The sequence below is a fragment of the Tachysurus fulvidraco genome, chromosome 7 (assembly GCF_022655615.1).
Source record: "Tachysurus fulvidraco isolate hzauxx_2018 chromosome 7, HZAU_PFXX_2.0, whole genome shotgun sequence".
NCBI classification, from domain to species: Eukaryota; Metazoa; Chordata; class Actinopteri; order Siluriformes; family Bagridae; genus Tachysurus; species Tachysurus fulvidraco.
The window spans coordinates 27,289,557-27,308,142 of record NC_062524.1 but is presented as its reverse complement, the minus strand read 5'-3'; the positions used below and the strand labels follow the sequence as shown (position 1 = coordinate 27,308,142).

At 39.8% G+C, this 18,586-nt stretch overlaps 1 protein-coding gene across 1 annotated transcript; it reads right to left on the bottom strand.

Moving 5' to 3' along the window:
• Positions 1-14,032: 14,032 nt before the first annotated feature.
• Positions 14,033-18,031, bottom strand: LOC113650050 (early growth response protein 4). The gene is made up of 2 exons (XM_027158085.2): positions 17,575-18,031; positions 14,033-17,195 (listed from the first exon to the last, which is right to left on the bottom strand). Exons 1-2 carry the CDS (start codon positions 17,723-17,725, stop codon positions 16,066-16,068), a joined length of 1,281 nt encoding a protein of 426 aa, XP_027013886.1. The 5' UTR covers positions 17,726-18,031; the 3' UTR covers positions 14,033-16,065.
• Between the last annotated feature and the right edge of the window lie 555 nt (positions 18,032-18,586).

Sequence of the window (18,586 nt, the reverse complement as noted above, 5' to 3'; positions counted from 1 at the left end):
AAATAGCAGTTAGGCAGATCATGCTAATGAAATATACAAAATTGGATAGTTTGAGTCCAGATTTAAGTCGTGCTAATACTGCAAAGGATAGATTAAGATAAAGAGGATAGCGATTAGCTAGAATGTGAAATGTAATTGTAATTGTTTTAAAAGTTTTAGTGCGACTATTTGTGCTAATACTCACGGAAAAGTGGCTTCTTGTTTTATTGAAATAAAGTGTAGTGGGTAGTTTTATAGCAACTAGTCAGATTACTACCTCATATGATAATTAGTTAGATAGAGAATTTATTCGCAAATTAAACCAAAATAAATAAATAAAAAAATAAAAAAATAAATAAATAAATAAATAAATAAATAAATAAATAAATAAATAAGATAATAGCTAGATACATAACTCTTTATGCAAATAATCCGGCTAGTTAGAGTATGTTTTGTGTTTTGTTGCTAATGAATTAAAGGCTTAATAGATGACTAGCTTTGTTTAAAAAGGTAAAAGTCTAATTAATTTAACTAGCTGCTACACAAAGCAGTAATCTATCAAGTTACTATAATTTGATCTATTAACCCAGGGCTCTTAAGTTTTGAAGACAGGCAAGCGTGACAACTCCAAGCCCCCAGCACCCACACCCACACCCACACCCAAATAAATAAATAAATAAATAACGGGGGAGTTGTTGTATTTGGTAAGGATCACTGACCGCAACTTAACCAAATACAAAGTATTATTAATTTGTGTGTGTGCGAGAGAAAGAAAGAGAGAGAGAGAGAGAGAGAGAGAGAGAGAGAGAGAGAGAGAGAGAGAGAGAGAGAGAGATTATGACTGGTGGTGTTTATTGTACTGTAAGTGTTTGTTGCCTTTTTGGACTCCTTTATCATTTGTAATGTTGCTCCCATTTAAAACAGTTCGTCTCAAGCCCAGATATTTTTAGGGTCATGATTGTTTCGTTTTGAATGTTTTTTGTTCATTGGTTGTTGCGTTAAATCTTAACCTGATAGTGCTATTTTCTGATTGGCTATTGTGTAGCCTCTTTTTTTTTTGATTGGATGTTAAGTGTCAGGCTCGACTAAGCGGTGCCGACAGATACATTATCAGCGCCGCGGGATATTAAATATATGATAAATAGTCAAAAAGTTTTTCTGCGTGAGAAATATGAGAGCGTGAGACAAGACAGAAATGAGTGACTGTCACTCTCAATGCGTGACACTTGACAGTCCTAATTAACCTGAAATATTAGGCTATTTGTGTTTAAATACTTATCGAAGTTCCCAATTTCATTCGATTTCATTTTAATTTTCCTCCTAAATTTACTAGCAATTCAAAGAATGAAGGAAAGAATAGCAGCTAGTTAGCTTCCATGCTAAACAGAATTACAGCAGTTAGCCCTATTACATTGCAATAAATTTGGATCTAAACATAGCTGCTAGTTAGATTATTTTCTTCCTCATCTGATAAATTAACAATACTTAACAAGTGGAGGCTAGTGCGGTTAGACAGCAAAGATCCATGCTAATAGATAAAACAATTGCCGCTATGCTAACTTCCTATATCATTAATACGGAATAAAGAATCAAAGGTATTTTCTGCACATTTTTATGCTAATAAAACGAATTATAGGCAGCAGTTAGCTCACTTTAGACCTCTCGTGATGAATCAGAGAGAAGACGCTAGTTACGTCGTTAGCCGTTGTTGCCGATATGATAAAGAACGCATTTATAGAAAGAAATCTTTTAATATGGAGAAGTTTTCTGCTCTGAAAACAGGCAAATAGTTCATTTCCTTTTCTCACAATGTTTCTGTTCTCTTAAATTTCAAGTCTCTCTCCTGCTAAACTGTTTAAACTCGTTACACTTTGTGACCCCGACTTGGCTCGGCTTGACCTCGACGTATTCATCAAGCATAATGAAGGCCTGCGGTGTGACGGGGAAGACGAGAGCTGTGAGTAAAGGTGATGCTCGCAGCACTTCCACACTCGTGTTGGCCATTATCGGGAACACGGTGACGGCTGCACTTCTCTGTTAATGGACAGCAGAAACACGTAATACGACAGAACGCTGCTACAGACATGATCTTTGTGACGGAGGAAATACCATCAGAGGCTATTAAACTTGTTCGACCTTTGGGCCATTTATAAGAATGATGGGCTATTAATATGGTGTAAATGCCACAATGTGGTGTGGGTCAAAAACAAACAACAAAAAAAAAGAAATAGCAAATGGAAGTGCTTTTGGAGCTCACAAATATAATCATGTCAGAGGAAGAATCAAAGGAATATGACAGCGTTTTTTTTCCCCTAGTATGTACCTACTGTACTGTATGTGTGTTTACAATGGATGAGACTTTGGACATGCGATTCTGCACTAACCAAAGGGGCAGATGTGGAATCTCTTTACTGTAAAGACTTTATTATATACAGTACGTTGCACTGGATAAGGGCGTCTACCAAAAGCCTTAAAGGTAATGTAAATGTAATTGTGAGGTTTTTGGTGTCACAGTATAAAATTAAACATTAGAAAGAATGACCATAGCACCAGAATCAGAATCACGCAATATGAATCAAAATAAGATTGGGAGTCAGAATCATATTGGGAGTCAGAATCATATTGAGAATCATAATTACAGTGTGAATCAGAATTGCATTGAGAATCGATCATCAGGATAGATCTATCTATCTATCTATCTATCTATCTATCTATCTATCTATCTATCTATCTATGTATGTATGTATGTATGTATGTATGTATGTATGTATGTATGTATGTATGTATCTATCTATCTATCTATCTATCTATCTATCTATCTATCTATCTATCTATGTGTGTATGTATGTATGTATGTATGTATGTATGTATGTATGTATGTATGTATCTATCTATCTATCTATCTATCTATCTATCTATCTATCTATCTATCTATTTATCTATCTATCAGTACAAAGTATAAGTATAAGTTAAACATTATTTATTCCGAGGTCTACTTACTTGTTTATTAAAAACAGCTTGGCTTTTGTCTCCTTCACTTCTGTGTTGTTGGAGCAAAAATGTAGAAGAAATGGCGTTGCTTGAAAAATATAAAGCTAAATTTTTATGGACTAGTAAAAGCATTCATAAAAGGAGGAGAGAAAAAGAAAAGAAGGAAAGTAAAGGGAAATAAAATGTAATCAAATAAAATTAACATAAATCCAAAGTTAGGAAAAGGAAAAAGTGATTTAACGAATACATTAAAAATAGAGGAATAAGTAAAAAATGAAGAAATAAATGAATAGATAAAAAGAAATATAGAAATAAGTAAAGGACAGAAAAGAGAAAAATTCATTTGACAACAGACCAGAAAATGTATTATTATTATTATTATTATTATTATTATTATTATTATTATTATTATTATTATTATTGTTGTTGTTGTTGTTGTTGTTGTTGTTGTAATAATAATAATAATAATAATAATAATAATAATAATAATAATAATATGATGAGGATGATGATGATGATGATGATGATGATGGTGATGATGATGACGATGGTGATAGAACTGGAAAATTTTAAATCTATAAATGGAAAATCTATCTAATTGGAAGAAAATCCGATTTCCAAGAAGAAAGGGGATAAGATGGGGGATATTTCCGTATTTTATACCCAGAAAGACTCAATGCTTCAGTCGACATGTCACCTAATCCGTCTCCCTCGAGCGCCGCTGGCTCTCGACTTCCTGTTCTTCCACATCAGCTTAATGCTTAACCTGCAATTCCTGACTCCAGGTTGAGGGCCACAAAAGCTCCATCATGCCCAAGAGATTCCTTCGCTTCCTCTTTCCACTGACTAGGAATGGGCTACGGGTTAATGTTTAAAACCGGCAGAAGCAAATCCATCAAAGTCGATGTCAGAGCTCTCCTAAGAGATGGACTGATGAGTACAAGAGAACCATCACACTCTCAGAGCCTCAGAAGATATGTGGACAAGCTAACCAGCCGTCAGAGGAAGTGGAAATCATGGAACTCACAATGGGAGATCATAAAGGGATCAACGTGCTAGAAGATGTTTAAGATGTAGAATTCTCATGCATCATGCTGTTTTTTTTTTTTCCTCTGAGAAGATTGCCGTACCAAAACCTGAAGAACGTCATTATGCAATGAAATCTACGACAGAATGTATCCCTATTTTAAAAGTTTCAATTAAAAAAATGCTGAAGAACTGTCCAAAGAATGGTTCTCGATGGTTCTTTAACGATTTTGGCAATAAATTATGGCCATAAAAGCAAAATAGCAGAATGTTCATTAGGGAACCATAATGGTTCTTTTATTGGCAAAGCTTTGAACAACCTTTTTCCGGCATCTTTATTTGTTTAAAGTATTTAAAAAAAAATCATCTATGAAGCACAGCGAGGCTATTTTAAACCGCATTACGGGACCGGAGGGTCTCCAAAGGATACATTTTTTCTCAATAATAAATGTTGATAATTGGTGTAAAGAATAGACGTCTTTTGCTTTCCCAGTGGGGTGCAAACATTGTCCTGTATTCGTCCTCGTGAGACAGAGATGGATCGACTCTCTTCGCTACACACAGGGAATCATAAATCGAACCTTGCTCCATTTCCATCTGCAATTTCCTCGACTCAATTTGCACGTGCGTGGATCTTCCAAGCACCTATGTCATCCCAAGTAATTACCATGGCATGGCTGAACTCGAGTAATCGCGGCACTCGTCTCGGAACAGTAATTAACAAGAGCTGTAATTATATCGCCTGGTATTCGGGGGGTTGTAATATGAGCCTCGAGAGGTGGAGCATGCGTTGAAAAAAAAAAAGAATAAGCTATTTTTCATTATACTCAATGATGGTTCGGTGGAGGACGGGTTCAGTCTGGGACTCGGTTTAGGTTCTCTTAGAAAAGCTGCTGTTTTCTCAGCAGGATAGCTATATAGAAAGGACCCCCACTTGTGTTGCCCCCTATGATCTGCCCGACAAACCCCACAGCAGGTGGGACTGTACCACCGATCGTCAGAATAGGGGGAGGGGAGATGCATGTAGACATTAGGAGTAACATGCTGGAACAGGTAACATGCTGGAAACAGATACGAATACAGACAGTGTTGAATTAACATTGCTCACCAAAATCAAACTGAAATTTGTTCGATGCTGAAACGTCGTAAGACGGAAGACAAAACAAAAGCAGTGTAAGAAACTGAAGGAGGTTAGTTTCTTGTGATGGAGGTTAATAAGGAACTGTCAGGGTCGTATCAATAACATTGTGATTCCTAAAGCAACGAATCGGTTCCTGGTGCCACGAGTGAATCTACTGCATTACAATTAAACAAATACAAACGCATACGATTTAGTTTACTCTCATCAACACGTCTTTATTTAGAATCTGGCTCGCTGTTAACTCATGAATTACGAGGAGTATTTTGAAAGGTATTAGAGTTTTGCGCAAATCCTTGCTGTTTACATATATACTGTATGGGAGGCACGGTGGCTTAGTGGTTAGCACGTTCGCCTCACATCTCCAGGGTTGGGGGTTCGATTCCCGCCTCCGCCTTGTGTGTGTGGAGTTTGCATGTTCTCCCCGTGCCTCGGGGGTTTCCTCCGGGTACTCCGGTTTCCTCCCCCGGTCCAAAGACATGCATGGTAGGTTGATTGGCATCTCTGGAAAATTGTCCGTAGTGTGTGAGTGTGTGTGTGAATGAGAGTGTGTGTGTGCCCTGTGATGGGTTGGCACTCCGTCCAGGGTGTATCCTGCCTCGATGCCCGATGACGCCTGAGATAGGCACAGGCTCCCCGTGACCCGAGAAGCTCGGATAAGCGGTAGAAGATGAGTGAATGAATATATATATAGCTAAACTCTTGTTTAATACACATTTATCTGGGTGTTGTCACAACGCATTTATCATTTTCTTTTTCTTCTTCTTCGTTTGTATTTAACAGTCAGCTTGTACAGTACAGTATTTCTGTTAAAGCTGTTAAAGATCTCAGGAACGCAGCATGAAATCACACACCAAATTAAGCCGTTTAAACAAACAATTGAGTCCTTTTTTTTTTAATCACTCTCGAGACATTGCACTTTAGACTGAATATAAGTTACACACTCAGCAAGCACTGCACTGCGCCCATCTGGAATAGAAAGTCTGTTTGAGAAGAGATCAAATTACGAAAATGCCATCTTTAAATGTCATCCTCGGCGAAAAGCTCTGAAGCCGCACGACGTGCGCTAAGCGTTACTGTATAAGACCGTAATGCAGCCGCACTCCATTGAGTAATAGGTGTGTGTGTGTGTGTGTGGCCTGCTTACAGAAATAAAATTGCTAAAAATACATACATTCTGGAATGAGCATCTTGGTGTTGTGGCCAATTTCAGGATGACTCGGATCCCATGAGAGATCCTTAGCCAACTTACATGGCAGGTTTCCAGCCTGTGGAGCAGATTTCATAGCCTTGGACATCATTAAGGTTTGAAAATAAATGTTGCCACACAGAGTAGAGCAACAGGGCTGCCATAGCTTAGCACTTTTAAGATTGCAGTGTTTTGGGCTTTATGGCACACGTAACGTTAAGTGCACGTGAGTCGGGGGGGGGTTCAGACGCAGTGGAGTGGTCCTGCTGAGCACACGCGACTGGAGCTCATTCAACCCACTCGTTTTATTAACCGGCCACAATCAGGAACTGAATTTTTTATTTGCTTTGAGATTGTAACTCCGAAATAGACGCCGGTGTTATTTATTTATTTCATTTATTTCACCGGAGAGCAAACACGAGCTCCAAATTAAATTATAGGTTGTACTGATTTCATACAAACGTTATTTTTACGAGGAGAATTTACAAATTTGCAAATTGGTCACATGACCGAAGACGTTTCCTTCCATCCTGCACCCGAGAAAGAAGATCTCATAAAACACGAAAGACTATCAGAAATGATGCATCCCGATTGTTCAACGAGAAGCTCAGTGATTCAGGTGATCGACTAACGATCGGAAGGTCGTTGGTTCGAATCCCAAGTCCACCGAATTGCCACTGCAGGGCCCCTGAGCAAGGCCCTTAACCCTCAATTGCTCAGGTGTATAAACTGAAATAAGAAAAATGTAAGTCACTCTGGATAAGAGTGTTTGCTAAATGCTGTAAATGTAAAGTTATAGGTACTCGTACTGACGACTGTACATCTACATATAACGAAATAGCGTGGAATCGTCGCTATAGTGATATTTTTCGTAAGGAGACGTTTATGACGTTTATGGAAGGAGTCTCCAGCGTCAGCGTTACTTGTATATCGGCACAGAAGAGCGCATTATTGTCTACGTAACTAACTAAATGTAACTATAAACAGATAGAAATGAATAATGTCTTATTTTTCAATTAATCATTTAAAATAATCCTGAGAGAAAATGTGCGGTAACAGTTACTCCGCTTCGTTAAACCGATATAGTGTCGATTATTTTCCTATAACCCGGAAGATCGCTGCGTGTTTTAAAAGGATTTTGATTCACACGCATGAAACCGGGATGAAAATTAAATCGCCAAAAAAAACAAATAATCCGGTCACGTTTAGATCGAAAAATTTATTTGCTGCTCGATTTCCCAAGAAACGCCACAGAAAACCGTCAGATACGAGATACGAGGTAACGTTCTAAAAGTTTCAGCTTTCAATAAGCTTGCGAGCCGGAAAAAGGATTTTTTTTTTTGCTTATACGCCATCGTCCTAATCGTCTGTTACATCAGTTTTACATCAGGCTTTGTCCGGTTTTAAGAATAAAGTGCTGGCATGCAAATATTTCTGCTTTCACACCAAAAAATGTTGTGTTGTCAAAGCTGGTGTTTTTTATTATTTCTCTTAAACTAAACTCTTTTATTTTGTGTGTGTGTTTGTGTGTGTGTGTGTGTGTGTGTGTGGATATGATGGACCTGTCTGGAGTTCTGTAATGGTGGATTGATGGCAGGACACAGCGCTGATCATTAACTAGGACGGGATCTAACCTGTCACTCAAAGTTTCCTTTAGTAAGACAGATGAGGCTCGATCCCTGTTTTATGTTCTGGAATGAACCCTTTTTTCCTCCACTACGGATCCATCTTACGATACATCCGGATTTCCTCTTATAATACGTAATTTCTCAGTATTCTTGAGTCTATACGGAATGATGTATAGACGGATAAGAGAACGGTCATCTTGAAAACGAGAGACTATTAGCCGGTGCCCAAGGGGACACCGATTTGTGGTGTGGATGACAATTGTGCGGTGGTAATGAGGCTAAGCCTGAGACGGCCGTGTCACATCAGGCCACCCATGTGTCAGTGTGTGTCAGAGAGCGCGCTCACACATAAGACAGAGCAAGAGATGGCAGAAAGGGAGAATAATACGGTCTGGAATTAAGAGAAAGCGTGAGACCAGGACTGAAGGATGGAATGTAATTATGAGAGAAAAAAAAGAGAGAGAAAGAGAGGGTGAGGAAAAAATAAGCATGAAGAGACACGATGCAGTAAGTTTATCTCGGCTGCCCGTGGTTCGCCCGCAGTGTCAGACGGAGAGAAACAAGCACTTAGCCATAGTGAGGCAACAGTTACCTGAAATGAAGTGTGCCACATCGGAGCGCCGGATTTCCCCCGAGTAACAGGTGCGCCGCCGAGGACCACTTCAGGAACCGTCTTACAGCCGCTCCGGACACTGGATAAGGGACGGGATTTAATCTTAATCAGTTCTGTTGACTAGGAAGTTACAAGAACATGCAGATACACGGAGCCGATGCTCGACTGAGCCAGAGAAAGTTCTTCTGTGTGGTTAATAAAACCTAGAAAATGTAATCTCTATAAACCGCGAGTGTGAACGTCAAATCTGAATCATGTGAAGTTTTTTTTTGTACAAAAAAGTTTCTTTTTCTTTAAGTGCAATTAGTATCTACATTTTATTTCTAATATATAAACGGACCTAGTGCTTCCTTGCGTCGTCCGAATCGCCCCTTTAAAGAAGTTTTCCGGCCGGTCGACTCTCTGGATTAATTCAGTTTGATTATTTTATGGAAAAAAGATCATGAGGTGTAACTGGAGTTTGCAAATGATGATCCTTAAACTCTTTGATTTCATGCTTAGTGCATGTTCTCAGGACTTAAAGCAGGCCCTCCACCGCTCCATCATGGACGTCTCTGTGGTGTGATTGAATTGCTTGGAGACGAAGTGTTCACCTCTCCGTCGTGGTTTTTCAGCTCACCGTGACGCTTGACCTCCAGTTGCTATAGAAATGTGGTGGCGAGAAGAACATCCGTGGAGAAGCCTCCTTGACCCTTTGGTTTAACTCGTCGTTTTTAATGTGGTATAAAAACTCCTTGGAGAAAACTCCTTCTGCTAATATTAATGAAGAAAAATTCGGTTTGCGAGGAATTAGCCACTTATGTGTTTGCATAATCAGATCCTTTACCTCGCTGCTCGTCCTGGTTTAATCACCTGGACTCTCCAAAACACCTACACCCTTCTCAGGATCAGACACGGGACCAGCGGCGCGCGCGGCTATCAGACGAATTAATCTGTCAAACTTGATTGCCATTGGAGGCGTGTGATTATGCGGTCCTGATTACGGAGCCAGCCAGAGGACCATACAGCCGCCGGCTCACACTTGGTCAAGGTGGATGGAGAAATCACGCAATGATTGCATTGGGACGGATCGGTCTCGCTGTCACGCCGGTGCGCGGCTCGTCTGAAGTGCGACTGTGATTAATACAGGGCCACTTCAGCGCTATACACCCGGTAACGACACTTAACGAGACCTCCGGCTTTCGCATCAAAAGTTGCCCTTTTTACATCGTCTTAAAGCAAACACTTAATTTGACGGCCAGCGCAAACGTATCAGTTCCGGCCGGACAGTGGGCGGGATTTAAAGGTGAAATCTTTAGAAATAGTCGCACCTCAGACGGAACTTTGTGCTTTGTATGAAAACAAATAAGTAATATTTACCCTTTCGGTGCGTTTTAATTAAACAATTAGAAATCAGGTGAATAAAGTTTGAACGTGTCTCTGATCACTTACAGAAAAGGTCTTCGACGATTCACGGAAGTCGTTTGTTTTGTTTTTACTTTCAGAGGGATGTGGTAGCTTAGTGGTTAAGGTGTTCGACTACTGATCTGACTACGGACTACCGATCGGAAGATCGGTTCGAATTCCAGGTCCCCCTGAGTGGCCCCTGAGCAAGGCCCTTAACCCTCAATTGCTCAGGTGTATAAACGGAAATAAAAAATGGAAGTCACTCTGGATAACAGTGTCTGCTAAATGATGTAAATGTAAATGTAAATGTTTTTAACGTCATTTATAATTCTTTACTTTTTTTCACGTTATGTTTACACAATTGTTCGTGTTATGTTTTTACATCTGCATTCTGACGTCCATGTCTGATTTTTTTACACAAGCACATTTTTACAAGCACATTGCCATTCACGTGTGATTTTTACAAGCACATTGCCATTCACGTGTGATTTTTACAAGCACATTGCCCTTCACGTGTGATTTTTACGAGCACATTGCAATTCACGTGTGATTTTTACAAGCACATTGCAATTCACGTGTGATTTTTACAAGCACATTGCCATTCACGTGTGATTTTTACAAGCACATTGCCATTCACGTGTGATTTTTACAAGCACATTGCAATTCACGTGTGATTTTTACGAGCACATTGCAATTCACGTGTGATTTTTACAAGCACATTGCCATTCACGTGTGATTTTTACAAGCACATTGCCATTCACGTGTGATTTTTACAAGCACATTGCCATTCACGCGTGATTTTTACAAGCACATTGCCATTCACGTGTGATTTTTTATAAGCACATTGCCATTCACGTGTCATTTTTACAAGCACATTTCCACTCAAGTGTGATTTTTACAAGCACATTTCCACTCACGTGTGATTTTTACAAGCACATTGCCATTCACGTGTGATTTTTACAAGCACATTGTCATTCACGTGTGATTTTTACAAGCACATTGCAATTCACGTGTGATTTTTACAAGTACATTGCAATTCACGTGTGATTTTTACAAGCACATTGCCATTCACGTGTGATTTTTACACACAAATGTGTATTCACTTGTTAATTGCACAATTATTCACTTTCCTGTGAATATTTGTCCACATTATTTATCTGTTTTTTTTTTTTTTGTTGTTGTTGTTGTTGTTGTTGTTGTTGTTGTTGTTTTCCCAAAACAAGATGAATGTCATATAAATCTAAATTTATAGATGTTTAAAAAAAATCTACTCTTTTCTTAACAAGACATAAACTCCACATTTACATCAGAATATAATTTAGATTCCTTCAGTATTAATATCCTAACATACCATTTATTTTTACTTCATTTAATCGTTTAGCAAACTTTGTACCGCTTAACTTGCTTTAAATATCTTGTTTGCAAAAGTTTATACACCCCACTATGCAATCACTCTCAGTTCATAAAGTTTGTCAAGGTTGTTTTTGGTCTTATTAGGCATCGATCTGTAGGAGACTAGTAGAGCATGGAGAGTGCCGTGCTGCTGCCACGGATCATGTGGTGGGTCACATGGTGCTCCTCGGCTGGGCATCGGCGTGGGTGCTGGTGATGTTCTGCCAGCAGGCCGCGTCATGTGCACAGAGCAGCCTACACTCCGAGGAGCCCCTCAGAACTCATGCATGGCACTCGGCGACAGATTGTGGGAGTCCAGAACTCACCGAGAGCACTGGCTGCTTTCAGAGAAAGTATAGTTCAAAAGTTTGTGCCCCCTATTCCCTTTGCCTTCTAAAACATAATTCAAGTTAGTTGAATGATCCTTGAGCAAGGCCCTTAACCGTCACCGCCCCAGGGGTGCTACATCATTTCTGACCCTTCACTAATACAAAAAGAAGTATTTCACTGTGCTGTAATGTATATGTGTAAATAAAGGCTTCTTCTATTATCAAAACAAAAGAGATGAAAGTACTGTAGCCTCCCAAAGAAGTTTAACCATTTTTTTTCCAATTATGTTGTACATAAATGCAAGAAAACTAACTTTAACATATTCCTGTCTCAACTCTCAACCTATAGATTTAACTGAGAGAGTCTGTGTGTTTTTTTTAATGACCTGATTAAGAATTGGGGGACACGGTGGCTTAGTGGTTAGCACATTCGCCTCACATCTGCAGGGTTGGGGGTTCGATTCCCGCCTCCGCCTTGTGTGTGTGGAGTTTGCATGTTCTCCCCGTGCCTCGGGGGTTTCCTCCGGGTACTCTGGTTTCCTCCCCCGGTCCAAAGACATGCATGGTAGGTTGATTGACATCTCTGTAAAATTGTCCATAGTGTGTGAGTGTGTGTGTGAATAAGAGTGTGTGTGTGCCCTGTGATGGGTTGGCACTCCGTCCAGGGTGTATCCTGCCTCGATGCCCGATGACGCCTGAGATAGGCACAGGCTCGCCGTGACCCGAGAAGTTCGGATAAGCGGTAGAAAATGAGTGAGAGAGTGTGTGTGATTAAGAATCTTCAAATTCTACAGGAGTCTACAGGAAATTACTCACTACCAACCTTTTTTAAACCATAATCCAGTTTGTACCACAATGGTCCATGTACAGAGTAAGAAAGTGGGATTAAGTGGGACTTCTTTTTTTTTTTTTTAAAAAGATTTTTTTTTTAAAAAAAAAAACACCTTTAAATATGAGCAACCTGAAAAAATTATGGAACAGAAAATACTGACTGAAAAGTTACAAGGGCATCTGAGTCAGTATAATGCTGCATGAACTGCCAGATTTGTAGTCACCAAAAAAAAAAAAAATGCTAAATTTTGCAGCAGTGTATAAAATAGTAGTTGATCCAGCACATTTAATTATGTTTTATTTTTATTTTATTTTATTTTATATTTCATTTTATTTTATTTTATTGCATGTATGTATGTATGTATGTATGTATGTATGTATGTATGTATGTATGTATGTATGTATTTGTTTGTTTGTTTGTTTGTTTTTATTTATTTTTTTTTACAAATAATGCTTTGACAGTTACACACAAACACAATTTAAAGAAAACACAAAACACAAAAATGAAGGTGTTGAAAGGTTTTGATTTGTCATATTAATAACAGAATGTCTTTTTCTACTAACGGGATTCACTCTCCTGTAAAGTGTGTCCATGGTGTCAAGTCAAGTCAACTCACGTTTATTGTCACATCACCACAGCACATGTGCCTTGGTGACTGAAATTCTAAGGAGCAAACCCCAGAAATTGCAGAACAGCAGTTATACCGATAAAGATGTAGATAATGAGTTGACGTGAAAATGTGCAATTTGAAAATGTGCACACGTGTGTACAATATGTATGATTAACAAACATAATGACATCAACAGCGAACATGTGCAATATGCTCCTACTGTACATATAGTCAGTACACACAGTGTACTATTGGGCATCCTTACAGTAGCACTACACATTATATGCAATATGTACTTATATGTATATGTGTATGTACAGTATATATGTGAATATATTATATATAAAATACTATAAGGTGCAACAGATTGTACAGGTACAGAAGTGACATGGATGTGCATCGGATGGTATCTAGTGGTAACAGAATAGTGGCGAAGGCTACGTTGCCTAAACACTCACCTGCTAAACTTACAGCTCGCTTTAAGTGTTGTTCATAACTATATCCAAAAAACTAAGTTCTACACTCTGGCCGAAAACGTTCTTGAATCGTTCCTTGAGTTTCAGCTCCCAAAAATATGTTTTACTATAAAATACGTATTTTTTTTTTTTTTTGTTACTGCTACTACAACTGACTTCAGTACAGTTCTTAGTTCCCAAAAATGGTTCCACTTGGAAATCTTCATCGGAGTACATTTTTATAAACACCTTTTGGAGTTCTACATAAAACCCTTTCCATGTTCCAACCAGCGAAGCCTTAAGAGCTACTTACCGTAAGTGTGTTAGCGTTTGTCAAGTTTGGGTGCCGATTCGTTTCATTAGACGTCACCTCTTACAGGTAAATTTAAAAAAAAGACTCTTAAAAAAAGTAGTTTAGAAATATTTTTATTCATAAACATCAGTCATAAAAATAACAAACATCAAAGTTCATTCAAAGTACTTTGTATAAACTGTCTTAATATATACAATTGTGTTCTCCCACTATAGGAAGAGATTAAAAATAATTTAAGGCAAGTTTCCCATAAACATCTCCCCCGTTGTTCGTTCCTAGCTTCTTTCATTCATTTTTTTTTTTAAAACAAACTACAATACATCGGTGTCCTAACTGTGATAAGACACCTTTTACCTTTGTGTAGAAGAACTAGTGGAAAAAAAAAGAAAAGAAAAGAAAATGCAGCAATGTGTGCTACCTAAGTTACTCAACAGCAATGTCCAGCCTGGTGCTATTCTAGTCTTCATCACATTACACACTACAAAGAGCCATGTGAGCTAGATGATTCATAATTCATTCATTTATGTACATACACAAACTAGGGGTCTGTCAAACAACAAAACACGGGTTCTAAGTGGACAGAAATGCTTTGTGTCTCTTGTAAATGTAAACTTGTACACTTGTTCAGGAGTCTTTAACTCTTTCACGCTTTATTTTTAGGTATGGAGGTCTGCTTTTTATTTCCCTTTAATATACAGCACGCAGGAAACACTGTGAGTTCAAAAGTTTCGAAATAAACTGTCATCTTAACTATCCAGACAAACAGAAAAATACAAAAATACAAATAATCATACATAGCCATATAAATATATTTATTTTTGCACTGACAGCTGTAGTAGAATAACTTCCTTATCAAACAACACAATTTACCATTCAATCAATAGCATTGCAATGAAATAAAACACGTAAATTGACACTAATTTAAGGAAAAAGAAAAGGAACCTCTTGGCACAAATGAACCACAAGTCGTGGTGTGTCCAAGTTCCAAAGGTGAAAAAGCCACCACCGTGATGTAGAAACGAGGTAAAGTCTCACTTCTGCAGTGAGGCATCAATTATTACATTAGCTTATTAATCATCATATTACATGAACAGTAAACATGCAATATCAAAAAGCACAAAAGTTGGAGAGAAGTGCAATACGATCCAGCGCAATAAAATAAAATGAAGGTAGGAAGGAAGGAAGGAAGGAAGGAAGGAAGGAAGGAAGGAAGGAAGGAAGAATGAAGGAAGGAAGGAAGGAAGGAAGGAAGGAAGGAAGGAAGGAAGGAAGGAAGGAAGGAAGGAAGAGTGGAGAGAAAAAATAAAATGAAAAATAACTAGATTTGGGAGCTGTTCCGGAGTCAAGGTGCTGAACTGCAGCTCGAAAGCGTTTGGCTGCTCTGGCAGCAACCTGGAGCACAAAAGTTAAACGGTTAAAGAGTTTATGCAGTCGCTGCATACAGAGCAAGCATCATGAAGGGCGTTTCTGTAGGGAAGATCCCCCTTTTCCCTTTGAAAGAAAAAACTTCTGGCACTCTTGTACAACTCGCTCCTTTGCCTAAAAACATTCTCCATCCTGTTCCTTCAAATGAAAGAATAAATAAATAAATAAATAAATAAATAAATAAATAAATAAATAAATAAATAAAAAAGACGTTTTGTCTCTGATTCAATGCGATGGACTAATATGAGTAGAGGAAGTAGTTTACTATGAACTGTGCATTCATATTTCCATGATATTAGAGGCCCTCTCTGTAAAAGTGTATCTGTCCCCTCTGGAAGGTACACATGAGTTAGTCTGTTTCGCAAAGAATTTATTTTAGTTTAAAACACAACTCCACCTGGAAAAAAAAGAAAAAACATGTGCACACTTTATAAACTAGGTTCCATTAGGATTGTTCATATTGGAACCATTTCAGTTTTTAGGAACCTTTCCAACGAAGTTCCTGGGGGCACTTTAAAGGATTCCGTGCATTAAAACCCATAAGAAATATTCCAGGAACCTTTTTGTTTTGTGTGCAGGGTTTTTTGTGGGGAGGAGGGCAGAAAAACTAAAATCTAAATAATAATAATTAGAAGTACATGCGCACAGTGCACGTGGAGCCTCCGACTAAGAACCTTAGCAACCGTAGATCTTCCCAAGATCGTGTGCACACCAAATACAAAGCGCATTTTGGCACTGGATTTTGGTTTCATTCGTTCTTCAGATGGCCTCGGGGAGAGCGAAGGGCCAAGCGCCGAGCTCTTGCGTCTTCTCCTTGTGCCGCAGGTGCACACGTCCGTGCCGCTTGCGCTCGTCGCTGCGCGCAAACCTCTTCCCGCACACATCGCACGCGAACGGCTTCTCGCCGGTGTGCGTGCGCGTGTGCGTGGTGAGGTGGTCGCTGCGGCTGAAGCTACGCGCGCACACGCGACACCGGAAGGGCTTGTGGCCCGTGTGAATACGAATGTGCCGGTTGAGCTCGTCCGAGCGAGAAAAGCGACGGTCGCAGGAGCCCATAGGACACGTGAAGGGCTTCTCCTTGGCAGTGGAGGAAGAACCGGAGGCGGCGGCGCTGCTCTTGCGCTTCGGCGCGCGTGCGCGGCTTGGTGCCAATGGCTCCGGGGGAAGCAGAGTGGAATACAGGAGCGAGTCGATGGTGGAGGTCGCGTAGGTCGGAGGCTCGCACTGTCCCGGAGCAGGGATGGGCTGGAAGTTTGGAAACACACCCGGTTTCAGGAGGCTATTTGATGGTGCGTCCATGACAGAGTAGTTAAACGCAGGAGCACCAAAACTCTGACCACAAGCATCCCCGAAGCTTTGTTCCTGCTTAATTCCGGCTTCCACCTTAAACTCTATGTCAGGGGTGGACAGCGAGTCCAGCAGATCTTTCATATCCACCTGATGATGCTGCTGCTGATGATGATGCTGGTCGGAGGAAAAGTCGCCAGATGTTGGAAAACCATAAGTGTCAGTTTTCCCGAAGGAGTTCCACTCGTAATAACAGCCTCCGCTGTTCTCAAACTCACTTTTCACGACCACAGGGAATGTCCCAGGCTCAGAGGATGGAGGTTCTTGTGGTGCATTTGGGGTGGCGTTTTGCTGTTGTTGCTGCTGAGGCTGCGGCTGAGGTTGGGGCTGCTGCTGCGCTTCTGGAAGTGGGCCCGCGGAGATGCCCACGATCTCGGTGATCATGTTAAGCAGCGTTTCCGCGCTGCAGGGGGCGCCCTGACACGCCTCCACGTAGAAACTGCCCGAGTAGGACAGCGAGGAGTCGTAGCTTCCCTTAGGGCCGTGACAGGAGGAGTATTGATCTGCGCTGGTGGGCTCCGTTTTGGGAGTGATTGTTGTATCTGTGCATGATGGCGGAGGAGGACAGGAGAAAAAAAAGAGGCGTCATTAGCGTAGAGTTAAAGATGAATCTTACAGCATGTTACATAAAGTAGTAAGCAGATGCGCACTATGGTGAAATTCATGGATAGGAATAATACACAAGGTTGATGTTATAGGACTATTCCAACCTTGGTGAGAATGAGACATCATTCCACAGCGTCAACACTCAATGAAATAGATAATGCCTATACTATGGCAAGGACTAATTCAGTTAAACATGTCAAAAATATACACTTAATCTTCGTAACAGCATAGCAAAGCACAGCTATAATCCACACCCTGTAAGACAAATCAACTTCATGAAACAGACCGATAGAATCCGATCTATGTCGAACTCACCGTGTGCAAACTGAGTAGGTGCTGTGCGCTCAGCGTCCATAAAGACATCCTGATGCTCCTTAGTGTCCATCATCCCGATGGCTGAGTCGTTACAGGTGTCAAACTGGGGGTAGAAAGAGTCCTGAGAGTTCAAATCGACGTTATTGAGCATGTTTTCCAGAAAATAATAAAAAAAAGTAAAAGAAATAAAAAAGCAACGAGGATATTTGAATATCCGGTGCAAAAATCTTCTTTATGGAGAAAATCTGGAGAATAAATATAAACATGAAATTCACAAAATGTCTCTTCTCTGCGACAATCAGTAATAGATCCGTAATGCGTGATAAGGTCCTGTAGAAACAATAAAAAGTGAATAGTAATCAGGAATTCCCCTTTTTTATAATAATGTCCTAGATGTGTGCGACTCGCAGTTGGATGTTCCTTCGCTATCTGTTGCTGCGCTCCTCTCACCCACAGCCGCCTTTTATACCCCTGAGCTGGCGGCTCGGCCCTCCCTCTCTCATTCACCGCGTGCTGGGAGAGGATTCCCCCGCTGCGTGGCATCTTCATGCCCATACATGGACACGGAGGATGTGACGGGGTTTCCCCTCCCCTTTAAAAAAAATGAAAGGAAGAAAGAAAAAGAAAAGAGAGGAGAGGTACTGTACGTTCATCACGCTTCCAACAGGTCTCTGGTAAGTTGTGTCAGATTGCGCTACAGCATTGTTACGCTCTCAGACAATAAAGGTACCTTTAGTACAGTGTGCCTGACATTCAAGGTGAAAAGTACAAAAGAGCAATAAGCTTAAATATTAATTTAAAAAACAAAACAAAGCAATTAATACACAGTAATTTATATGATAGTGCATTTATTTATTTATTTATTTATTTATTTATTTATTTATTTATTTATAGCATACTAGTATATTGGTACAACTATTAATTAAGTTTTATTAATATTTTTCCATTGGTTTAATTTTATTTAATCTGAATTCTAGCATCATTTTTGCAATATTTTTGTAGCAATATTCCC